Raw genomic sequence first — 26,502 nt, forward strand, 5'->3', positions numbered from 1 at the left:
CCAGAGCAGGACTGAGTAAATATGGTACTGGCCCTCATCAGGAACCAGAAGGGGTGGGCTCATGATCTATACCTATCCCTGATAGGCTTACACAGGCCATCAGTCACCACCTTACTTCTGTTCATCAGAGAGGAGCATGTAGGGGGTCACAAGCCCACAGAATTAACCTCTTACAGCCTGCAGCTAGCAGGACTTACATAACAGGGAGGGGAAAGACAGGCAGAATAGACATACCATGTTACATAAGTAAATGATTTTAACTATTGCGTATCCCTGCACTTTTCTCTCTTTTTCTTTCATCTAAGAAAAAGGATCTTCGGGGAAATTGAAAGTTTGGAGTTATCCAATATAAATATACAATGAAGTATGTTCCTTTTCAGGAGGGTTTCTCTTTTTCCAAACATGGACTGATGCTTTAAAACATAACAAAATGTTTCAAGTTGTTTTGACTTTGAAAGACGAGACGGAAACAGTTCAACCATAGGTCAAATTTGTTAAGTGTTAAAAGCTGAAATCCATAAGACTGCCACCAACTAGGACCTACTGGTACGTCAATTTGGCAGGAAAGGGCTTATGCTAAATACATTTATTATTAAAATACCAAAGAATCTTGCAATGTCTCTGGTTACGGAGTACAACAGAGGAATCTAAGATGTGTATGATCAAATGCAGGTTCACATTTTAATTTGCATGTCAAATCATCTGAATCCTCTTTTCAACAACTGTAAGTGATTCAGCTTCATGGAAACATAATTACGTTGCTTAAAGCACCAATCCCCACTATTTGTTTTTTAAGTCTGTTTTTGTTATGGAATTAGAACCGGGCGGTCCTCCGGAGCGGAACCTCATGGTTATTTTGCTCTGGCTACACCCTGGTTCCTGAAATACTTACCTTACAGTACACTTCTAGTTGCTGGGTTTTTTTTCTCTCCCATTCCGGAAATAAAAATAGCCGTAGTCTGTTCTGTACTGTTGCAAAATGGCGGTTCCCGCCGAAAAGGGAGAACCACATGTCAGTTTGCAAAAGATTTGCAAGCTCTTCTTGCAGCAAGCATCTGGAATTGGTGCGAAACGCTGAGACCGCACCACTTTCTCCCTCCTGCATGAGATGCCTGTATCTACTAGGGGGAGGAGATAGGGTGTGGCTAGCGCTGGACCTGACCGGATGCGAGCAGCGAGGAGCTCAGATGCACATGGAGCATTGATGCATTATAGACGCATGCGGAGCTGCTCAACGTCACTATATTACATTATGGCCACCCAGCCAGGAACCATCTACGAACTGACTGGCAGGGTACTAGTACTACCAGGTGAGGGGGAGACCCTTATGTTTGGGGTCTGTCTCTGTGCGAATGCCCAGGAAGCTAGTTACGGTTACTCTCCAAGTGTGACCAGTGTAAAGTATCCTATTTACATCCCAAACAAAAGGGCCCTGAGCTGCCTGGGAACATTTTCGATACGGAGGAGCTGAAGAGCCTATATGCTCTTGTCCGAAAATTATCCACATTGGCCCCAGGAGCCTCTGGAGATGCCCAAAAACACTTTATGAACATGGTTTATGAACTGTTTCACCCAAAATAACTGATGACCATCCTCGTTTTCTGTGTGGAGTATCACACAGTGAGCTGAGACTCTGATGTAGACTATTTACGAAGAGTAGGACGGGGAGGAAGTTCCTTTTACGGCCCTGCCAAGTGGATCGAGGCTTGCAAGGACTTACCTGCTGCCATACGTGGGGTCTGTGTCATCCGCTGTTTCGCCTGGAGCAACGTCGGAGCCGCCCAGAAACCTGCCGGAAATCTGCGGAGGAGGCCTCAATGACTACTGTCAGGTATGCGGTGTGCCATCTTCGCCGACCCGCTCCATCAAGGAGGTACCTGATTCCGCTTCAACGGACGATGAGGGTGTGACCATCCCAGAGGTACCGGTCGGGGCCTCCCACGCTCCCGAGTTGGAGGTCATCCTGCGCGCACCAAAACGGGATGTCTGCACTGGGGTGGTGCTCCGGGATGTCGAACCCCGCTGGGCCCATGCCCAGAGAGCTGCCAGTCAATTTCTACGGCGGTGCCAGGAGATGCACTAGGCCCGTGCACGCGCTGCCACATATGTGGTACTACTTCCTCTGCCGCCATTCTCATTACGTTCCCACGGCCGGAGGGAGTTGAGAGGGTTGAACTGTCCGGACGGATGGGCCCCAGGAAAGCTGCTCCTTCCTTGGTGAGTGATCTGGCACCATACCCGTATCTTTTGCTGTGTTGGGGAAGGAAGGAAGAGAGAGATCCCCGGGAGGCTGAGGTCGTTGCTGCGGCCAAGTATACCACTACTCGGGCCATGGTAGACTGAGCTCTGCTTGGACTATGGACACTGCTATTGCTCCACCTGGAGAGGTATCTGTAGTTCCCTAGCTATAAACCCCTATCACCTCGTCCCTTGTCACCTGTGTTGTCCGTGGCTCCAAGGGGCGAGCCTGTTCAATTGCATGATATGTATGCTACATCTGTGGGGGTGGGCATATTACCATGGTGGAACTCATTGTTTAGAAGGTATGTGTCACACCTGAACAGGACATGCTTTGTCCTGGAGAAGGATGATAAGGTGGAGTGCTGGTGGGAGGAGGGTCAGCTAACTCTGGAGGAAGAAGTAGAGATAATACGCGAGTGTGTTAAAAAGTCTCAAGAGGATAAGCTCTTATCTCCCGGTTATGAGGAGGGCCTGATGAAACCATTATGGGAGGGGTCCCTGTATTGGGTTTTGCCCGGTAAGGCCTGTGGGCACAACTTGATGAAATGTAGTCACGCAGAAAGGGCGCTTGTACAGCGCTTCAGGAAAATGCTATATGATTATCCATACCTCCCTGAACCATTAATGAGGAGTGCTGAATCACATGGGGATGAGTGGGTGAAGTTTGCCATTCTGGATTATATTTATAGTAGTACTAAGGGTTCAATGTTTTGTGGGGAAGATAGAGCTAAGTACTTGGTGAAGGTATTTGTTGTGGGTCGCAATATCCACTTCGAACGGGCGGAATATATATCTGAGTCAGGTAGGAGGCGCTGTCATTCCATCACAGTGGCAGATAGTGAAGGCAGGTTAGTAAAGAAGCCTGACCCTGAGCATTATTATTAATCTGGTTCAGTAGTTTAGCTTCGTGGGGGCCAAGGGTTCTCCAGGAAAGCAGGTACCAGTATGCCATACTGCTAACTATGTATGGTGTTGCTGCATATATGTATATGTACTGTTATATTAAATTTCTTGGTTGTTGGTACAGTATATCGATGGTATATATATTGTACTTCAGTGAGGTCGTAGCCTAGTTCCCAGGCTATCATCTTTTTTTGGCCCTAACTGTATAAGTTATGTTAAACAAAGGCACTGTGGGGGAAAATCTTTATCATGGAGCACTAGCTTGTTGTTGCAGCCTGGATACACTATTGTTGTATCCAGGGGCTGGCCTAACAACAACTAGAGTGTCATCCTTAGGGAGGATACTGGCTGGGTCACATTCCCATGATGGGATCCTGTCAGTATCGGACCTGCCCTGTTATGGGGCATGGTTTCAAGCCCCTCCCCTGGGGTACAAAAGCTGACACTCTCCCAGAAGTCAGGTGCTCTCTCCAGCCCCCACGCCCCCTGTGGAGTGGAAGCACTTACCCTTTATCCCATCAGGGGGTAAAGGAGCTGAGAAGGGGCCTGCAGGGCCTCAAGCCCTGTGGTACTACTTCAGGGAATGTGCCTGTCATGACTACATGTATGCTGCTAATAAAGACCCAGTTGAATCCACCTGTTGTGGCTACTTGACTGGGCCACTACCTGAATTGCCAGTGCATCAGGATCCTCACCAGCTTGAGGCGCTGCACTATAAGGATCATCAATGAGATCCTGTCCTGATGCCTCCCCATACCATCGCGGAGTTCTCAGTTCCACCAAACAGGTATGCACCGCACCAGAATACACCGGTTGCTATATGATCTCACAGAGTGGGGGAAATGGTGCTATGCTATGTTTAAATAAGTAGCTTCTAATACTAATAATGAGCATATAAAAAATGTATTTGTAATATTAGGTCTTTCTATTTTGGAATGATTATGGGGTGAGAGGTTATCCTAGAACACAGGATTTAATTTCCCTTTGTTGAGTTACATTTCCTGGAACATAGTTGACCTTATTTGTCTTTTATGCTATGTTTTATGCAGGCTATATTTTATAGTATTTTGTTGTCACATCATACGCTTTTGACTTAATCTAAAACTGTTTCCATTTAAAATGTGATTTCTTTATCTTTTAACTAGAATTTTTACCAAGCGAGAAAAGGAAGCACTGACATGAAGGATATGAACGAGAAAAATAAGGTGTCCTTATTGGAGGTAAGCAAAACTGTTTCTGCTGTTGTTATTTTTGACTCTTGATTGTACATAACTTAACCCAGAGCTTCAGTATTTTCATCTTATTTACTCAAGAGTGGTAGTATAATCAGTGTAGCATCAAAGGAAAGTAAGGCCGCGGTCCCAGTCTGCACTGTAGCACGCGCACCTGGTGAGTGGCGGTGCGTAAACAGCGCTTCACTGTGATCTGTGGCAGATGCAGGAGATTGTTACGGGTGGCGGGGGGGTTTTGGGGCGTAGCGTGGGTTTTACAGGAGTGTGGTCATGACCTCACGCGGTCTACATGTCGGTACTTTGTTCCAATTTTATACTGCGTATACTATTGCAATTTCAGGAAGTTCAGTAGAAGAAGTGTCGATTCTAGGATTTCACATTTGGACAGGTTGTTGGAGGGGCATGGACCAATGCTTTGGGGGCAGACATAAAAATTAAGTATGTGTATGTATATATATATATTATATATATATATATTGGGCTCGACCAATTCTAAAAAAAAATTACTTGCCAGGCAAAAAAAGGTACTCGCCACTGGCCCCGCTCACTTTTTTATTTATTTTTAATGGCAGAACTAATAACATTCAAAGAGCATGGGGGATGCTCTGTGTGGGAAGCAGGGGTCTCTGTGTGGGAAGCAGGGGGGGGGGGCTTTGTGTGGGAAGCAGGGGTGGGCTCTGTGTGGGAAGCAGGGGTGGGCTCTGTGTGGGAAGCAGGAGGGGCTCTGTGTGGGAAGCAGGGGGGCTCTGTGTGGGGAGTAGGAGGGGCTCTGTGTGGGGAGCATGGGGGGGCTCTGTGTGGGGAGCATGGGGGGACCTGTGTGGTGAGCAGTGGGCTCTGTATGGGGAGCAGGGGGGCTCTATTTGGGGAGCAGGAGGGCTCAGTGTGGGGAGCTGAGGGGCTCTGTATGAGGAATTGGGGGGGGCTCTGTGTGTGGAGCAGGGGGGGGCTCTCTGTGGAGAGCATGGAGGGATATGTGTGGGGAGCAGGGGGGCTCTGTGTGGGGAGCAAGGGGGGCTCTGTGTGAGTGTCTCCACTTCCAGGAAATCGTGTACCAGAGCTCTGACTGCAGCAGAGACAGAAAAAGAGAGCTGCATTGCCTGTGGCTAAAATGCACTCGGCCCAGTCGAGTGGGCGAGTGCATTTGTTGAGCACCTGTGTATACATATATATATATATATACACAATTGTGAATATGCTCTCACTATCCTATGATGCCTATGGTCTAAGGACCCCGTATTGGATCCTCTTGTACGTAGACATTTCTACATTGTCACGGTAGACCAGGACTTTTAACACTTATTTATATTTGTACCGGGATCATTCACTAGGCAAAACAAGGTAGTAGAACAAAATGCAGTTTATTCAGGTAAACCCACATACAACACAATGAATACACAAAATACAAACAAAATCACACTTATTGGAGGTAAAATCTAGGCACAAATAGGTGCAGGGGGCCTGCTTCGGAAGGCTTACCCTGACCGGGATATACACCCTGGCTTCCTGGTCCTCTTTTTGGCTTGAGATCCTAGCCGTGACCGCTACGTTCAATTTTCAGAACTTGGACTTCGTGCCTGACTTAGTCTCTGCAGGTCAGACTTTCCTAGCTTCAAAACGAAGCAGGTTGCTCTGCTATTAGTGACAGAACAACTTTGAAAAGCCCACCCTAGCTTCATCGACACAAGTCACTGGATGGTCTGGTTCTCTGACTGGGGCATCTCCTTACATACACTCCTCTGAGCTATCCTCAGCATGGAGATAAGAGGAGCGACTAATCAAAGCGTGGGAATTCCCTCCCACCAGCTAATAGGAATAGGGGCTCATACTTTGGCTGACGTCAGAGGAGGAGGTGTGCCAAGCCGGCTCGAAAATCCAAGTGGTTGGGCAATATGTATTAGCTAATGTGAGATGTGTCTACGAGCTGTATATCCCCGGCTAACTCATTGCCACCCGCTGGGCAGGCTCCGCCAGGTCTGGCATCCTCAAAAGGTGTCCCCAGAGAGTGCCCTTTGTTCTCCGGACCTGGACAATCGCCCTTCCTCACCCACCAAACAGTTTTCTTACCTCTGGACATCCTCTCTCCTTTGAGCTACGGACTCTATGCAGACATGCTGGTGCTTAGGTAGATGCCCGGGCTGACTGCATAGAGACTTATAACAAATGCATCAAACATAATAAAACATAGTTTAATACATAGGATAACTTGGGGAGACCCATATCTGTAAGGGAAATAGGACTGGGATATCTGGGCTCGAAAATCAGGAGTCTGGGCGACACTGGGTAGCCCCAGTGTAATTCAAATCATGCCTGCTCGCTGGGGAGAATTAGGGGACTACTGGTAACTTTGTCCCCCGAACTCCTGCAAACAAAACAATTGCATCTGTACCCAAATATCCCACCTAAAACTTCCACGCAGAAAGTTTCATGAGTCTGGGGCAAATGGAACATGAAAAGTGGAAAAGCAGGGAACACTTTAACTTTTAAATGTGATGATACCTGGCCCCTGGCTTATGGTACTAGGTAGCTGCCAGGGATCCACGGTTCTCAGGGGTAACAAGATGGGCTTAACTTTTATTGTATAGCCTTACCATCACAAGGATCCAATGTGGGGTCCTTAGACCTTAGGCAGCATATATATCTATCTCTTTCTGTTATCTCTTATTAGCTCTTATAATCTCTTATCTCGAAAGAAGCACATAAAAGAACCTCCTATAGTAAAGTATGTCTTTATAAAGTAGACATCAACACAATAAAAACTCCAAAATGGAAACTCACAAACGTGTCTATGAAAGTGTGCATATGTAGGGCAAAACTGGGCTCCTCAGTCCTGTGTCCCACTCTTGGCACACATGCGTCTGTCCTCAGCTCCCCTCTCCACGAGCCTCAGACTCAGATCTTCCAAATAGTGTCCTGGCGACATTACTGGGGACCCCTGACGAAGTAGATGAGCAATCTGAGAAATACGTGTTGTTGTTTTTTGGCCAACCATAGAATCCATAGTCCTCCTCTCCTTGGCCCTACCCCCTGGCTTCTGACAACGCCTCCTGATTGGCTGCTGCTTGGTAATGCAGCCAATCAGGATGAAGGAAACTGCCCAGCCCCCTAGCAACAGCCCTGCTTGGGGAAATTCTGCAGCCCCCAAAGCCTGACAGGTCACTATGTCCAGGCAGGTAATACCAAACACATACATGTCCAGTATTACCTCTAATTTTTTACTGGATCGAGTGTCCAAATACAGGACAGTCCGATTCAATACTGGACACCTGGCAACTCTACTCCTGCCCCCTACATACCAGTCTTACCCTTTTTTTTTACCAGGATGCAGGTTCCTTAAATACTTAAGGGTAAAAGCAGTGCCGGTACTTTTTCTTTTAGTCCCCGCGAAAAATAGCGTGGTTTTGCTCTTGGGACCCCCTGATTCCCATCCTAGTGAAAAAAAAGGGGTTGGGCGGATAGAAAAAAAACCATACAGGGGAAGAGCTGCTTTAAGGAGATACTGTACATATACATTTGTCGGGAATAATCATAATGAAAAAAAACAACATTACATTGTACGTATCCAATCAGTTTAAAAAACCACACAATGAAATTGTCATGAAAGCAAATCCCATAGATTACTTTATGGTAAAAAAAAAAAAAGTCATTTACAACCTTTCCCGGGAAACTGTTTTCTTTATGCCACCTCGTTCTTTATGTCACCTCGTTCTTATGTTTGCACTACAATGTAACAACCCCACATTATGTGTACGTGTGTTCCATTTATAGAACTGCAGACCAAAGGCTTATTTTTTTCCCCAGTGAAAACAAACCTGGTTCTTTGAAAAGCTCCACATATGTCTTGTTTTCTAAATTAGGTTTATTGACCTGCTCTGTTCTTGTTCCAAATCTTCTGTTCTCTGTGTAGCATGATGGCCCAAACTACGCATTATACCCAGGATTGGTCTAATCTAGGCTTTGTACATTGACAGGAGAGTTTCCTCTATCCTTTTTCAGATTGAACCTTGCTCGCATGTCAGTATTATTGCCCCTTTTTGGAAATTTTCCCCACAGCACATTTTCTATTATGTTCTATTTGGGTTGCTATGCTTCTTCTTCTTTTTCTCTGGAGTTGCCACTCTTACCTTTTATATATAATTTGTGATCTGCCAGGTCATTCGACATATCTTGCTCAAGTTTGTTTGCTATTTTAGTGCTATCGGTCAAGGGACAAATCTTAAGACAGGTGGATGTCTGAAGATCAGAGGCTGACAACTGGGCTGAGTGAGCCGCTTCGTGGTAACGTCTCTGCCTTTGAAGCAGATGACCTTGGCTAGAAAGAATCCCAATGTCACCTCCCTGTGACCTTGGCAAGTCACTCTACCAGCCTATACCTCAGGCACCTCAGGTAGAGTGTAAGCTTATTCACTGTGGACATTGTCATCTCTACATATGATATTTACTTCATTATTAAGGCAATTATTAATATTATTCTTTATTAGGAAACAAATATATTTTCAATTAGTGGATTCCACAAGAGGTGTGTAAAATAAGTCATGTAGACGCCAAGAGAAGCAGGTTTATGGATGTGAGAAAAGGAGATACAGGCATACCCCGCATTAACGTACGCAATGGGACCGGAGCATGTATGTAAAGCGAAAATGTACTTAAAGTGAAGCACTACCTTTTCCCCACTTATCGATGCATATACTGTACTGCAATCGTCATATACGTGCAGAACTGATGTAAATAACGCATGTGTAACAGGCTCTATAGTCTCCCACTTGCGCACAGCTTCGGTACAGGTAGGGAGCCGGTATTGCTGTTCAGGACGTGCTGACAGGCGCATGCGTGAGATGCCATTTGCCTATTGGGCGATTATGTCCTTACTCGCGAGTGTACTTAAAGTGAGTGTCCTTAAAGCGGGGTATGCCTGTATCCAGCATTCACTCACTGTAGACAATATACAGACCTACTATCAATTTATTAGTGGTCTATCAATTAATTTGTACTGCACCGACACACTTTATTCGAGCAAATACCCGGTATGTACCTGGCAGATACCTGGAATGCGCCGCTCCTCACCTCTGACAAGCCCCGTTGCATTTGCCTTCCCAGCCTGGGTTCATGCCTGGCTGATGGGCGGCTGATCTGTTAAATGATAATGATTAGGATTTAATAGGCTGCAATGTTTCGCGTGTCTACCAGATGGCATAAATTCATGAATTGTAATGCAGTATATATATATGTACTGTGCAGTATTGCAGCCAGCGGGAATAAAATGCTTCAATCCCTGCCGGAAAATAACTCAATGCACTCGGGCAGAAAACAGTCACAAACCTCAATACACCCGGGTATACCCGAATTCGTGGGACTAGCCGAGCTCGAATAAAGTGTGTCGCCAGTGTATTTTTCTTTGTGTGAGTGTCTGACTAGAACCCACTGTAGATAATACCCTCTAATTCAGCTGTATTTCCATTTCAGTAAAGTAAAGTCCAGAAAGAGGGAATGGTGCTCAGCTGGTTAGACCCTCCTAAGCAAATGATGCAGCATAATGATTACCACTGGGGTGCCATTCAATGGGGTTAGATAGGCTCCTGAGGTAGTGGTGACTATAAACTTAAGCACATAATATATGTTTCGCCTAGTGAGACATCCAGCAGTACTCACAATAATGGCTGTAGTGCTGAAAAATGGTACTTCTGAGGCAATATCAAGGACTGTATAATGAATATGTCGATCCAATGCCAGTACCTTATCTCCTCTGTGCGTGCCTGCTGTCCTCCTTGAAGCCCTGACATATGAAGTGAATGCTGCACACCTAGAAAAGTATATCAATGATACAATTACCGGTGCTCCCGTGCTTGAACGAAAGCCCTCCTTGAAGCCTTGCCAGTCCCGGCGGGCAGTCCGTGGGTTGAATCCAGAAAATCGCGGTGTAGAAACAGAGCACAGAACCAGGTAAAAATCTCTCGGCGGCCCCGTAAAAAATCGTCGTTTAATTGAAGCCTCATGGACAAACAGGTGCGCACATATTTCGCGCTCCCCAGCCAGCTCTCTATCAAGGTATATTTCCATTACAGGAGTGTAGGAATTGTTTCACCAATGGTTCAGTTTATCTATTTCTTCTGGCTTTTTTGCTTATGCCTTGAAACATGATCCGGTAACACAAGTTCTAAAAGAAACCATTTGACCATACTTATCTCAACGTTTGCCTTGTGCATCTCCTAACATTTTCTTAAAAACTGCTTGAATGCCTGTAATGCACTCACATTCTTCAGTTTCTCAATTCTCATGTCTTCATGGATCCTTTCAACTGGATTTCTTGTGGGAAAACCTTTTCCATGATATTATTTTACCATAATTCCTTCAATTTTTCTTTTACTAATTACTCCTCATAAGCATTAGTTCCTCTCTATGATGGTGTGTTCCTCTCTTTGTTTTGTGAACTCTCCTCCCTTCTTTTGTAAACTCTGCAGATGATTTCATTAGCTCTTTTGGCTTCACTATTTTGATATCTTACGCATATCTGTACAGCTGTGGCAGGTGTTATTGCGTTACACTAACACTGCGACAGGCCCATCGCTGTAGGCTCTATGCAGAGTGGTGGATCACAGTGGCTGGAGCTAGGCAGACCTGGTAATACAGAGACAGGTGTATCGAGAAAGTGCAGGGTCAGACAGGCACAAGTCAGGGCAGGCAGGTAGTACTAGTCACAGGTCACTAGTAGCCGGATATAAAGAGTAACAGCACCCAAACAAACTAGTTGATCCAGCAAATTACAGGAGGAAGGGGCTGGCCTTAAATAGGAAGCAAGTTAGTGTTAGTGAGGCTGATCTGGATCAGCTAAGTAAAGCTGCAGCAGTACGAACTATAGCTCAAAGGTAATCTGAGGTAGTGGAACTATCCAGGTGCTGATCCGGCTTGCTGCCAGAGATCACAAGTTCAAGTCCTGCCAGGCTTAACAGTAGCCCCCTCCTCACAGTGCAACTTTCAGGTACCCCAGGACCTGGCTTGTCAGGATAGGCATAAAATGTTTATAGAAATGTGTAAAGCCAATGAAACGTTGGATTCCTTAAACGTCAGTAGGAACGGGCCACTCTTGAACTGTCTTAACGTTTACTTGGTCCAGTTCTATGGATTTTTTTGGGTCCATGATTTTGAGTTAACAGTGGGGTAGTTTATTTAGTTATTTATAACAACATTTATATAGCGCCCTTATCCAGAGCACTGTACATTAGTTAGTAAACTTGTTTGGTTGGTGGGCAGGGGAGGGACCATTATGGACCCGGCTATGGGTTGGGAGCATTTAAGAGCTTGCTTGGTTGGTTGGTGGAAAGGGGTTCGGGTAAGGTCTCTGGATTTAATCTGGTTGGTGGCATGGTGATGGGCCTGACAGTGGTGTCAATTGGATATATGACGTGGGTGACTTTGGAGGGTTTTGGTGAGGCTTTAGGAAGGTTTAGGAAAGGGTGAGGGTAGGAGAGATCATGGGCATTGGGGAGGGTGGTTAAGGAGGTTAATGGGGGATCATGGAATGTGATGGAGAAGAGATGAGTTTGGAGTTGCCTTCTGAAGATAGTTAGGGAGGGGGTAATAACATCTGCTATAGATGTACCATAGCAGTGTATTTGGTGAAGCTGCGACATGGGGTCATGTGGTCGCGACACCAAAGGATTATCAGTGCGGGGGGGTCCAATTCAGAAGCACAGACCCGCGTAGCTCTATCGTGGCAGACACTGGCCCAGGACGTTCCAGGCGATATGTAATCTTGCAGCTTAATTTATAGCCTTTGAATGTGTCATTTTTGGAGTTTACCTCATTTGAATTCACAATTTGCAAATGCATATCGCCTGAAATTGCACAAAATCACATCAAAAATATCAGATTTTACACAGTTTGGACTCTTTAAAAAAAAAAAGTGTTTAATGAATATAGCAAGATGCAAATCGGACTGAAGATAGATTTTGTCCAGGAATGCCCTTATCGCAGTTTAATTAATAGGCTCGTGTACACTATATGAAGTTTAACTGAAGCCTTGTCATGTCGATGGCATGACCATCCAGTCTGTCACTACGCACTGTTCAGGAATCAGGTTTGATTTATTACCACCTCTTATACAGTAATTCCCATATGTTTCTGCCACTCAATAGCTCTTATCTAATGGCACCTCTGCTCACCTATTATTTTACCTAGCTCACAACGTTCTGTTTTACCGTGTTTCTCTGTTGCTCACTATTTCTGGGATCTCTCATCTGATTTTCTCTTTTTTACAAGATTCCTCTTTTTTCATCCTCAGCTTGTGACTGGCAACTTATCTTTTCCAGGAAGGCATTCAGCAGACTGGAAAAAACACTTATAATTATTAGCGAACCAACATCAATCATTTATTTGCCATGTCTATGACAGGGGTGTTCAACTCCTGTCCTCAAGCTCACCCCCTTACCCCCAACAGGTCAGGTTTGCAGGATATCCCTGCTTCAGCACAGATGGCTCAATCAGTCCTTGCTTCAGCACAGGTGGCTCAATCAATCCCTGCTTCAGCACTGATGGCTCTGACTGAGCCTCTGATGAAGCCACCTGCGCTGAAGCTGGGATATCCTGAAAACCTGATCTGTGCAGGGGTCTTGAGGACTGGAGTTGAGCTCCCCTGGTCTATCACACAGTGTCACCTCTAATGAATGGTCAACTCCTTGTGGCTCCCACAATGGTCGGCAGTCATCAAAGCATCATGCGGGATATCACACCAGATCTGACAGTAACTGACATTGACTTGAATGGCAATTACCGTCAGATCGGGCGCGATATCCCGCATTGCGCTTTGACCACTCCCGGCCCATGTCGCTAATATTGTATTCTCCTCAGGGCAGAGAATACCATTTACTAACATTTACTTGTGTGTACTTTGACACATAGATTGTAAGAGTAGTTTCCATGATACGCTATACGCTACATAAAAGAACAATCAGAATATAAGAATAACAATGATAGTTGCTGGACAGCTCCATTATTTTTAGGGTGTTGGAGGCTCTGGTCTTAAAAGAAACTTTAATGGGATTAACTGTGCAACACATTATAGGATTATTTTATGGAATGGATACAAGGATAAAATGCAAATAGTCATATATTTAAGTTTCAAGTTGTCAATGTTCCAAATTGACAAACGGGGTTCAGTTGATAATAAGTAGTTTATTGTACAGTATGATCATACTCATTCAAAAGTCTACAAGACTCTCTCTGCCAGGGAGTGTCCAGGCAGCAACCTTTATACATTTTTGGTTCCTTTGTCTAAAACTGTTACTAGGCAGATTATACTAACCACTCCTTAATTCTTAAACCAATCATCTTACAGCTCATTAAACCTGGTTAAAACTGGCCTCAAAACAGCTATGAATAGGTACCTGGTACTCACTATCACAAGAATGTGGGCGTTACTTTAGGCACAGTCGTAAATCAACTTAGGAGCAAAATCTTCCATTTACACCAGACACATTCTTACTCACAAAATGGATACTGAATACAATTAGATTTTACCAAATGGAAACTGAACATCACTTTCAATCCTTCTCCAGAGACCCCCACCAGTCCATTTCAATAATATCTTCATTTCAATAATATCTTCATTTCAATAATATTATTTCGTCAAAGTCAATACAGTAGCAGTGCACCACATATTTAATATACAAATATATATCAACGAACAATAAATATTACAGGGTAAGTGGCAGAAGATGCATTTCTAGTAATGATCACAGCTATAACTGAAACGTAAATGGCACACACTATAATCAAAATGAATCCTTGAGAAGAAGGCATAGAATTATTGTGTGTGCTATTTTTTCTATATGCCTTGTTAGCACGTTATGCTAATGCACTCATATACCAAACATATTCCCTGCCATTGGATTTCATATTATTTATTCAATGGTTTAAAAAAAAAAAAGGTTTATATTACATGTATTTTCTATTCAGATTCTCTTATATCATGACATGTACATACTGCAGATACATTAAAAAAATTGTTTTCATAAACTTGAACTGCTGTAAGAGATAACACGTGTTCCTGCCATTCTTGACATACAGCAAAGTTTCTGTGGAGCGTCTGTCGTTGTGCCAGAGCTTGAAGGAGCCCTTTATCTGCGAGAAGACGGCAAGAAGTCCTGGAAAAAGCGATACTTTCTTATGCGGGCTTCTGGAATTTATTACGTACCCAAAGGAAAGACCAAGGTCAGTAAACCAGAGGAAACCGTTCAGGAATAAAGCAATTCATGAAAGTGAAAGAAAAGAACTCCCCAGGTGGATTCTTAACAGAACGTCTGGAACACCTGAGAGTTCTCTCCTTTGATTGCAACACTTGTGTAAATATTAGGACTTAGTATTATAAATCCATTTGGTTCTCCTTGTGTTTTGTTTGCAGACATAAGAGTATTAGGTTTATTTTAACCAAAACACTTTAAATTGGGAACCTTGACATTCTCCTGATAAATGTAACTTCATTACATGCATTTCCCAGTGGAAAGATTGCTAACTTCATAGAATTTGCAATGTGTAGAAAACTAATCACAAAAACAACTCCCCTACACTGTGAACAATGAGCTGATTGTTATTTGGCCAGATACTCCGAGTTGTAATATGTATATGTGCTCACACAATGTCAGCACTTTCAGTTGATACTGATTTTGAATGAGTAATCTTTCGGTCAACTAAATATTGACTGAGCCCAAAGTGGGTAATTTATTATTGCCCAAAGTCCCAATCTCACAGCGATCAGAAGGAAAAAAAAACAAAAAACATTGACTTGACAATGCTGTATATTGAATTACCTCCAACGTGACTTAAAACAGCATCAAGCTGTTTCACAATTTCCACAATTGTTGTTCCCCTCTGTCTGACATTCTCTTCTACTGAGCACTTGTTCTCCTTCCCAATTTCTGCTGGTTATAAAGAGGTGAAAAGCAACCATCATTTAGAACAGGAGTGCTCAACTGCAGTCCTCAAGCCCCCCAACAGATCAGGTTTTCAGGATATCCCTGCTTCAGCACAGGTGGCTCAATCAGTCCCTGATTCAGCACAATCAGTCCTTGATTCAGCACAGGTGGCTGAATCAGTCTCTGATTCAGCACAGGTGGCTCAGTCTCTGATTCAGCACAGGTGGCTCAATCAGTCCCTGATTCAGCACAGGTGGCTCAATCAGTCTCTGATTCAGGATAGGTGGCTCAATCAGTCCCTGATTCAGCACAGGTAGCTCAATTAGTCCCTGATTCAGCACAGGTGGCTCAATCAGTTCCTGATTCAGCACAGGTGGCTCAATCAGTCGTTACATCAGCATGGGTGGCTCAATCAGTCCTTACTTCAGCACAGGTGGCTCAATCAGTCCCTGATTCAGCACAGGTGGCTTAATCAGAGGCTCATTCTTTGACTGAGCCACTGATTGAGCCACTGATTGAGCCACCTGTGCTGAAGCAAGGATGTCCTGAAAACCTGACCTGTTGGAGGGGCTTGAGGACTGAAGTAGAGCACTCCTGATTTAGAGTCGTAGTATCAATTCCTTCATATTGGTGATACTTGTGGAGGCTGGAAAGCAATCCCACTGTGTAACCTAATTCCTAATGACCATTTTGCAACAATAAAAAAGAAATAGAGACCAGTTCTACTCAACGAACGCACGGGAAATGGGATCAAATATGTCGTCGTTTTTTGTGTTGTCGCTCAAATGTAATTAGACTGACCGATCCTCTCATGCCACGTACTGTTTTATAAGGATTATCTGCTTAACAACATCTATGGTGCCAGTGAAACATATAATACATAAAACAGGAGCCTGGATATAGGATCCCTGACATAAATATTCCAGTGAAGCAAAGGCAACATTAACTCATGAATGTATGGAAACCCAGACGTTGCAGGGTACCTCCGATCCTATTAAATATGATGAGAAGTGGGATTATACACAGTAAACAATGTATTAACTACCATTGCAGTGACACTTCTTGCCATATTAGCATTATCTTTGTCCACCTCCCCATGGAATATAAAAACGAAACCGTGAGGGTGTAAAGTGCCCACAATGTGATCAGTAAATGTGATGGGTGTTTGTGCTATTACTCTACTTATGGGTTTCTGTCGCTGGAAGGAGCCACAACGGAGAATGCAAATGCAGGGCCTCATGCAGTAAGCGTTGATAAGGGAAATATGGCCATGTTATAGCCAAAATTGGGTTTGAGATTCAGTAAGCGCCGATAAGTGCTTCATATCGCCAGGTTTCGGAGCCGATAATTTGGTTATGGCCAGTCGCCTGCCGATAAGCCTGTTTTCGACACTGATCGCCACTTTTTTAAATCGGCTGGATTCAACAAAAAAAAACAGCTTATCGGGGCTGATCGGCACTACGAAATTGAGATGTTATGGCCGATTTCTCCCGCCAACTAAAGTTGGCATTTTGGACGGGAGAACGATCGCTAAGGCTGCCGGAACGGCACTTAGAAAAAAAACATCTTCTGTACATCAATGGAAGTCAATGGAGCGGGGACGTATAACAGTATAGTACTGTTTACGTTTCATTGCTCACAATACAAGGGGGATTTGCATTACAGTGTGGGGGCATTCCCTGCATTGTGTCACAGCTGATGTGTCTTATTTGCATAACATTCGACTTTTACATGTTTGCAGCATTTGCGGGTCACATTACTCATCATGTGATGATGTGGCAAGGGAAAATACTATACTACACTCTTAAAGGAGAACCTCACATCATATCACACATTTTACTCAACTCGGCGACAATTATTTACATGATGTCACACATGTCACACATGTCACACATACACAGTATATTCATCTTCCTTTACATTACACAATGCTTGTAATGTGACACGCATCTTTAAACGTTCATGTACATCTGTATTCTCATGTTTACATATACTTTTGGGTCCTCCCTATTTTCATGACGTCACTTATTGGACGCTCAATCACATTGCATGTTTACATTGTAACCGTTGCATTACAAGCACTTCAACCTAACTTATACACACATGTACAGTAATTCATCATTGGGACACCTTGTAAACTCATTCTATACCAACTATCCTCCTTACACAAATGCATGCATATGCACACGACTATTCATTGTTGCCAACATGTCACAATAACATGGATAATTACACATGTTACACAAAACTTTTCCCACGTCAATCTCAGCCTTTTTGTCTCATTACATGACTGACTCTTGCGTTCACAAGTGTTACATGCATTGCACATGCAACTATTTATTTGCAAGCAATCTTTGTACAAAGCTTCACGTCACATCATTGCCAAATATCATCATTCCCTGCAGAATACACACAACAAATACTTAGAACAACAAGTGCACACAGCTTGCCACAGAAGTACTTTATTATGTTAATGTAACACCTTGCATTTTACTATGTCACCTGACATCATCACATACCTATTTAAAGGACGCACATTACCTGCTCATTCACAGCTACTCATTTCAAAATGTTGCGAATGTTTAGGAGACGCAGGAACATTCTTTTCTATGACATGCTTGATGATCAAGAGAATCATATAGGGCAAGGTAGGGACACACCGAGGGACAGTGACAGTGACGCGGATACGACAGGGACAGGGAGAGGGACAGGCCGAGGGACAGGTAGAGGGACAGGAGATCAGAGGAGAAGACAGAGGAGACAACTTGTGCCTCGTCCGCGTCTGTACAGGGAGAGAACCCTGTTAGATGGGATGAGTGAGGAGGAGATTGTAAGTCGCTATCGTTTGAGTTCAGCAGCAATCTTAGCTCTTTATGAGGAGATAAGGGGGGATTTAGATTTTTTCACAGCCAGAGGTCGTGCAGTCCCTGGGCTTGTTAAAATGCTGTGCTCATTACATTATCTTGCTTCCGCGTCATACCAGACAACTGTGGGCATAGTGGGCGGGGTCTCGCAATCTACATTCTCGCGGGCCTTGACCCAGTTTCTCTATGCACTCAATAGACGCGCTAGGAATTATATTCATTTTCCTACAGAGGCGACAGAGTGGCTGGAAGTCAGGACTGGCTTTTATAATATAGCAGGGATACCATCTGTGCTGGGTGCAATCGATTGCACACATGTTGCTTTGATTGCACCTAGTCAGAGTGAGCATGTGTACCGCAATCGGAAGCACTACCATTCACTCAATGTACAGGTGGTATGTGATGCGACGATGAGGATAATGCATGTGGTACCCAAGTTCCCTGGTTCCAGTCACGATTCCTCTATCCTGAGGAACTCTTCAGTCTTCCATGCGTTCGAAGAGGGACATTTTGAACCTGGTTGGCTGCTGGGTGAGTACATATTTACATGTTCTAACACAAAACACATGTTGATTTAGGAATGTTGGCATTGTACAATTTGATCACTAATGTCAGCTTATGTGTGCTCCATTCATTATAGGTGACTCAGGATACGGAATTAGGCCGTGGCTCTTGACTCCGGTGCTAAACCCTCAAACTGAAGCAGAGGACAGGTACAATGCAGCCCATATATCTACAAGATCTGTTATAGAGAGGACATTTGGCCTACTCAAGACCAGGTTTAGGTGTCTGGACAGAACTGGTGGGGCTCTTCTATACAAGCCTCAAAAAGTGTCTGATATTATCCTTGCCTGTTGCATTTTGCACAATGTTGCACTCAGGCACAATGTACAGTCAGACCTAGCTGAGGCTTTGGTAGACGAGCATCCCACCCATGTAGCTGCTGAAAATGAACAAACAGCCAGTGGTGGCCAGACACGACAGAATCTCATCAATTCATTTTTTTCTTGTAAGTACAAACTCATATGTTCCTAGTACTACTTTTATAGTTTAATTATGTTATATTAACAATAATGTTTCTTTATATAACCTTCTGTTAGGACACAGATGAATATGGGTTGCACACCTTTCTTTTCTCTGCTGTGTGCACAAAGGGATGTGGCACCGGTATGTTATTGTTGCACAGGTTATATAATCCCTCTTCAATTGTACTTTAGTTGTGTGTATGTGAATACAACTTGGGTAACAAAGCAATAATATTGTAGCATTGTGTTATTCCTTATGCTAAGACAAAACACATATTATGCCCATAATCATTCATGCTTCTAGTATGCTTACATACAATGTTATTGGTGCAGTGTAACATGTACATCCATATGATGTGTACACCAGGCTGATTTACATTTTGAATGTCATGAAATATACATGGTGTTGTACATTTAACACCAAATACACACTTTGCTGTGTTGTTTACGGTACTGAAGATGGCATGTCAATGTTTGCAATTTATATATTGTTCCTTTGCATTATAGGTATATCTCCAGTATGACTGATCATGGTATGTATATTTGCTGACATCTCTCATAAGATGTGGCTACCTCAATCTTCCTATAATTATTGGAACTAAAAACCCAACATATTGGTTTAAACACAAATGTTACATATATGTACTTTCTGTATCATGTATATGCATTTAGCTACTCTTGAGCTTTCATGTGCATTGTATTACAAAATGATTACTCACATTTCATCACATTTTATGTATGTTTCCTTATAATTTCCATTAATGTAATATAGAGGTGGTTGGAGAAAAGGGGATAACTGTACTTATTTGTTTACTTACGGGAGCACATTCATCACTAGCATAGACACACTTTTTAAGACAACTGTTTGTGTCTCTATCAATTGGTGTAGGATCCATGTATAACACCGACAAATGATAACACCAGCTTTATTATGGTAGCTTATATCATCATATTGACTATACTATGTATTTCTAAACGATTAATAAACACAGTAAACTATAGTTAGTTAGGTTAATGAAATATACACAGAAACGTACTTCATAACATGATGGTGATGTCATATTCAGAACATCATGCATTGGAGGGGACCATAACATCTGGCCAGTAACATTATTTGCTACAGTCCCAAACCATTTTATCTACATACCCATGTAACAAGAGATTTTAAAAATAAATGGCTACTTGGTTGTAAGTGTCCTTTACATTGGGAGAAGGAGTGGCTCACTGAGTAAAGACACACACTGGCACTGATAGTTTGAAGCAGGGGAGTCTGGTTCAATTCCCGGTGTGGGCTCCTTGTGACCTTTGCCAAGTCACTTTATCTCCCTGTGCCTCATGCGGCAAAAAAACATTTGTACGTTCCACGGGCCAGGGACCTCAGGCTGAAACATGTGTCTGTAAATCGCTGCGTACAACTAGCAGCCCTATACATGAACATGCTCATATTATTATTATTATTGTTACATAGTTTCGACAGTCATACGTTCCATTACATATTAGAATACACAAATGTGTTAGCAGAGTGGGAATGGTTGTTATATATAAAACACACCATGTCATAAAATGTTAGTAGTCATTAAAGAACACTCAAGAAAAATTCATGAGGCACTCTTTTGCAACATCATTATGTTAATTAAGTGCTTATGCAATATAGGCATAAGGGTATCACATTTTTAATTGTTTGTTAATAAGCGCTGCAAGCAATATAAAATTAGTTCCATATGTAGTATAGTAGTCGGTGGCTCCTCCTCACAATCATCTCATATAAAGGTAGACTCTTCTGAAATCATACATTGATCCGATTGTATCTTCCCCGACATCTCTGAAATACAGCAAACACATGATGGTCAAAGATGGCACCTTACTAGATATGCATCCGTGACAACGCGTTACGCAGCTCTATATGATTGTGTACATACACACGTCAGTCACTTATATGTTAGAAGTAAAACTGTTCATCAGTATGTAATGTTTCTTTAAATTTGTAGCAGGCATAACTATGTATAAGAAGTGAACGTTGCCTGTATACTGAAAGATGTGCGCGCACATCTTTGTGTGCGCACGCACTTCACGCTTGGCTCCACTAACTGTTAGCGCATGCGCAAAACAAAGCGTACGTTGTGCGTTCAATACATGTTGAAAATACCAGTAAACATAACATCTTTATTTCAAATACAATGAAGACGAAACTACATTCGTTCTAAACGAGTACATCTGTATTCTTTTTAAACAGACGTGTTTGAACAGAAAGCACGGCCGATAACACAATGCGCAAATGCAATACGTGTGACGTCATGTTAAGCCAGCGTGAAACGCACGCTAACACTCCTCCCACTCAATTAACATTCGGCTAACGCCCAGGGTACGCCTACAAACACTGAGCCGCACGCATCACACACTGCAGTTACCGTTACTATAACAAAACATGACAGCCAATAGGCTTTGAGGCGCGCACGTCGCTTGGGGGCGGGACTTACATCACTAATCCTTTTTAAGGACGCCTTGGCCCATGACAAGGGTCCCACGTCATACGTGGTGGACCCGGTTTTCAATGTTGTAGATGTTGCATGATAACAAAACAGGTATGTGTTAGAGTAATGGTAAAATGTTGCTAATATGTTTAAAGGGATAGGAAAGTACGTATATTTATTCCGTCAGCAATGTGTACTACTCTTTCAGGTCCTACTATATTGTATTAGGAAACAATTTGTTTGTGATCGCTACATGTTATGCAGTCTGCAATGTTACGCTGTATCCACGCATTGAAAGTGAAAATGGTGGTTACAAAAAAAAAAAAAATTTAAACGCAGAGTCAACGCATAACGATTGTTATATTTACCATTCTTCTAGAATTAACTCTTCGCCTGGCTGCAACTGGTCGCTCCAGAAATGCAAGCCATTTTCATCCACGCTTAACCCAACCGCTGAATCCAGTATGGCACATATCTCCTCCAGGATGCGCTCATAGGAATCGCCACTGCTTTCTTCAAATAATTGGTCGGGAGGTAGGTTCATTTCTTCCGGTTCCCATTCCAATGCAATTTCAGCTGAAAGGCTTGGTACATAATCATAGTACTTTTGTTCTTGTACAATGTGGGTTTCAGGAATGGAGGCTGCAGATATTGCAGCACGTATCGATTCAAACGGATCAGTAGTAGCGGATACATTGCTATTGCCATTAGGAATAAATATGCCTTTCACGACAATATAAGTGCCGTCTTTCAGGATAAATTGTTTTTCCGGGGCAATCTTCCAGAAACCATAGGTGTGTTGTAGCTTATCCTGGTCACGTTCAAAAAAGTCATTACTTGATAAAGTGAATCTTATTGAGGAATTAAAATTCCGTGCATGCTTACGGTCTTGGTAATAAGGATATTTTGCTCGAATGAAATCATCGATTTGGCGTGTGCTTGCTTTCTGTCCGCGACTGTTCAAGATGGCTTCACAGATCATGTACTTATACCCTAAAAGGGGATTAATATTGTTAACGAATTCATCAGCCATGTCTGAGTAGCACAAAAGCTGTGTGCAGGTCTGTGTTATTTGCTCATCAAAATGAATGTGCTGAATGGCTAACAAACTCCTGTTTTTCCTTGTCAAGGTCAACAAAAGTAACTACTTTGACTCCTTATTTCAAACGCCAATTGGATTTGGTTGTCTAATTGGGTTAACAGTTGTGGTTCGTGATATGGGACTGTGGGAGAAACATTTCTCCTTCTTTTATCTCGTTTGTGAAAAACATCCCTAGACTGTGAATGCGTTCACATAGTGTTTTTTTGAAAAGTAACAAAGACCAGTGTGTGAAAATATTTCTTAGCCAGGCATATCAGTAAAAACACACCTGCAAAAAGAAATGTTTTTTCCCCGCTTACATTTCTGTGTGTATGTGAAAGTCTGGTTAACTCCCTGTCTGCATGAGTTTAAATACGTGTGTATATATATATATATATATATATATATATATATATATATATATATATATATATATATATATATATATAAATATATCTCTTATAAAAATATATATATATTTATATATAATATTTTTTTTTTTTTTTTATATTGCAGGAGTACACACAACATTGATGGCATTAAGTATACCTTGTATGAAACCTATTTAAATGGTGAGAAACATGATTGAATTAAGTAATAAACATTTGTTTAAGCACAATACTGTTAGAGTCTCATACTTAGGATATTTCTCAAACATTAGGCCTGTATTATTAAAATAGTGTGCTTTCACAAGGAAGCATGAAGTGTATTAGTTTGTGTATACCAGTTTATATAGTACTATATATATATATATATATATATATATATATATATATATATATATATACACACATATATACACATATATACACATATATACACATATATACATATATATACACATATATACACACATATATATATATACACATATATATATATATATATACACACTCACACACTCACACTCACACTCACACTCACTCAGTGTGTGTGTGTGTGTGTGTATATATATTATTATACATTCTGAGATGTTATAGAAACGAACACACAACTGATTAAAGGACAAAATTACAATGGCCAAGCAAGGCAAAGGTAAGTAATAATTTACACATAATCCTGCTGTACACGTACAAGAAAGATGTTTGCACTTACTTAGGTGTTTTAATAATTGCATGTGACTAATATGCATATGCAATTCTTACATCAATTAACACACCCAAATGCAATGTTTTGCTGCAAAGTCAATGGCAGCTTCTCTAAACTTAGCAACTGGCTCCTGGTGGACCATTACTGAACAGACGATTACAACATAAATATTTATAACACAATTAATTATGAGTGTTAACATTTCCAAAACTTCACGTGTACAAGAACATAGTTGAAAGTTTGGAAACAACACAGTCTTCAGCATACATACAATAGTAATTAGATAATCTGAAGTCAACAAAACAAGGCCAAACACATATTTTCTGAATTATAACATTTATTTTTTTTGTTCCTTTTGCGAGCGAGTAACAGGCCTGCTTGTTGTCTCTTGAATTTTCCTTTTTCTTTTGCCACCAACTTTAGGCACAACAGAGCCACTTTGAGTGGCCTCTGGCACTTCACGGGCAGGGCTTGTGGCCAGTGACTGTTCACCTACGGGGCTTGTGGCCAGTGACTCACCTACAGGGCTTGTGGCCAGTGACTCACCTACAGGGCTTGTGGGCAGTGATTCACCTACAGGGCTTGTGGCCAGTGACTCACCTACAGGGCTTGTGGGCAGTGATTCACCTACAGGGCTTGTGGGCAGTGATTCACCTACAGGGCTTGTGGCCAGTGACTCACCTACAGGGCTTGTGGGCAGTGATTCACCTACAGGGCTTTTGGGCAGCGACTCACCTACAGGGCTTTTGGGTAGTGACTGTTCACGGACAGGGCTTGTGCCCAGTGACACATGTGAGCAAGTTGGTAGACACTGCACAAGTGATGGTTGGTCTGTTTCATGTGTGTCTTGTTTTGTTTTTGTCGCCTCCTTTGTAGGTGTCTGCTGCTGAATTTGTAGAGATGGCAGCGGTAGGATGTCATCAGGAACCTGCACAGCAATGTCTGCTACTTGACCGGTAACATTTGGGCCTGGTGAATGAATCTCAGATGAATGTGGTGAAAACTGACCTGCATGAACAGATCCTGGCTGGGAGGTGTTGAATTGTGGTACATTAGTCATTCTCCAGTAATTAGCTTGTGTTTGCTGAACAACTAATGCTTCGAATGAGGTGTTGATTTTTTGCAACTGTTTAGGCACTTCAATGAAGACTCTGTGGAGATGTGCCAATTGTGATACTGTTTCTTCCTGCAGTCCAATCATCCTTTCCAGCACTGTCATCATGTCTGAATGGCGACGATTTTCTGCGTCCACTATTTTTCCCTCTGAAGCTACAATTGCATCGTATGTGGAAGTTGATGGACGATTTGGCGGTACAACAGTTTCTATTGGCACCTCTTCATGGTCACATGATTGTATTTCAGTCTCTTCTGTGGCGTCATCCTCATCATACTCATCATCCTCATCACCATGATGTTCTAAAAAGAAATGTACACATTATTAAATGGCATGTTAATGTATGCTGTGTTACTATGTAATTGTACTGTGTCCTAAGTAACACCTAACATGTTAGCATACGTTTTATAACCTCATTAAAAACTACCTTGACTTACGAATAATGTTTGGACTCAGTATGAAATATGAATGAATGAAAAGTTGCTCTAAACTCAGAAGTCCTACATGATAATTAACATCACTAACACAATACATGTTGCCTTACACTTAATTTTCACTGACACTAAGTAATCCTATTTAAAGAAGATGTGCAAAACAAATAATGCACATGACAACATAACATATAGAAGAGCACATATTATATGGCCAGCAAATGATACACTCACCTTCTAGTAGTGTTGAGCTGGCTGACCCAGGTGAAGACACTTGTTCCATCTCAGGTGACACATGTCCTCCAGGGGCAACTATATATAACAATAACATAAGTTTTACATTTACATGTGTAAATATTGAACAAACACTTATTGTATGTTCTGTATTTATGATTAACTAACAACATCAGTTCCTTAACCGAAAATGTGTGTGAAAGTGAACATAAATAGTTGTAATAACACTGTACATGCCTGTGTACTTAGAATTTTTGAGTTCCCTAACATACAACATACTATGTTTCTGCAGTAATGCGTGAGGATAAATAGATTAAATGAGTACATAAAAATCATATGTTGTGTAGTGATATCAGTATCATAATGTACATAACTATCATGAGATGACCATTCACAATGGTTATCATGAAGGTGGTCATATTGCAAAAAGTGTTGTTTTTGGTAGAGGATATGTGTGGTACATTAATCGAAGATGTGGCACACCTGAATGTGGCTGTGACTCAACAAGACAACACATGCAGTGTGTGATAATGTGTCTTTCATAGTAGTTCAACTATAGATATGAGTGAACTAATGTGTGACGTACGCTTTGATAAGTAATGAGTTGTTGGGGCATTTAGTAGCTAGAGTTAAGCTTTCCAATGAGTGTGATTAACTTCAGTTGTGCTATTCAGGTTGTAAGAAAGGTATTCCCTTCCCCAAAAAGCCTAATCAGCCACACCTTTCAATGACTTGAAACAGGTGCAAATGGTGTGAACTAAGTTGACCGTGAAATGAGGCTGTAATTAGTGTGTGTGCTGAACCCCACCCCCTCTGTTGAAGTGTATGCTGTGATGAGATATTAATTGCAGCTGCTTTAACACAATGGTAGATGAGCTAAGTAGTCATCTGCAGTGTTTAAGTTATGAAA

The 26,502-nt window shown here is 42.3% G+C and overlaps 2 protein-coding genes across 2 annotated transcripts in view; one reads left to right on the forward strand and one right to left on the reverse strand.

The window, feature by feature from the left end:
• APBB1IP (amyloid beta precursor protein binding family B member 1 interacting protein) overlaps positions 1-26,502 on the forward strand; it is a 164,806-nt gene that overhangs the window by 105,081 nt on the left and 33,223 nt on the right. The window contains exons 8-9 of the mRNA XM_075587619.1: positions 4,290-4,364; positions 14,439-14,582. Of these exons, the coding sequence (XP_075443734.1) occupies positions 4,290-4,364; positions 14,439-14,582 (219 nt within the window). The remainder of the gene's footprint in view (positions 1-4,289; positions 4,365-14,438; positions 14,583-26,502) is intronic.
• LOC142488856 (uncharacterized) lies at positions 14,660-25,666 on the reverse strand. The gene is made up of 4 exons (XM_075589194.1): positions 25,593-25,666; positions 24,495-25,229; positions 15,179-15,289; positions 14,660-14,694 (listed from the first exon to the last, which is right to left on the reverse strand). Exons 1-4 carry the CDS (start codon positions 25,639-25,641, stop codon positions 14,660-14,662), a joined length of 930 nt encoding a protein of 309 aa, XP_075445309.1. The 5' UTR covers positions 25,642-25,666.

Source organism: Ascaphus truei, chromosome 2 (assembly GCF_040206685.1).
Source record: "Ascaphus truei isolate aAscTru1 chromosome 2, aAscTru1.hap1, whole genome shotgun sequence".
In the NCBI taxonomy this organism is placed as follows: domain Eukaryota; kingdom Metazoa; phylum Chordata; class Amphibia; order Anura; family Ascaphidae; genus Ascaphus; species Ascaphus truei.

What these genes read in the sequence shown, in the direction of transcription:
- LOC142488856 (XM_075589194.1), bottom strand. Translation starts at nt 25,641, where the DNA reads ATGGAACAAGTGTCTTCACCTGGGTCAGCCAGCTCAACACTACTAGAA. An exon ending in CAGCTCAACACTACTAGAAG is followed by an intron (nt 25,230 to 25,592) that starts GTGAGTGTATCA and finishes ATTTCTTTTTAG; the next exon opens with AACATCATGGTGATGAGGAT. An exon ending in ACTGCCCACAAGCCCTGTAG is followed by an intron (nt 15,290 to 24,494) that starts GTGAGTCACTGG and finishes CTTTATAACCAG; the next exon opens with CAGAAATTGGGAAGGAGAAC.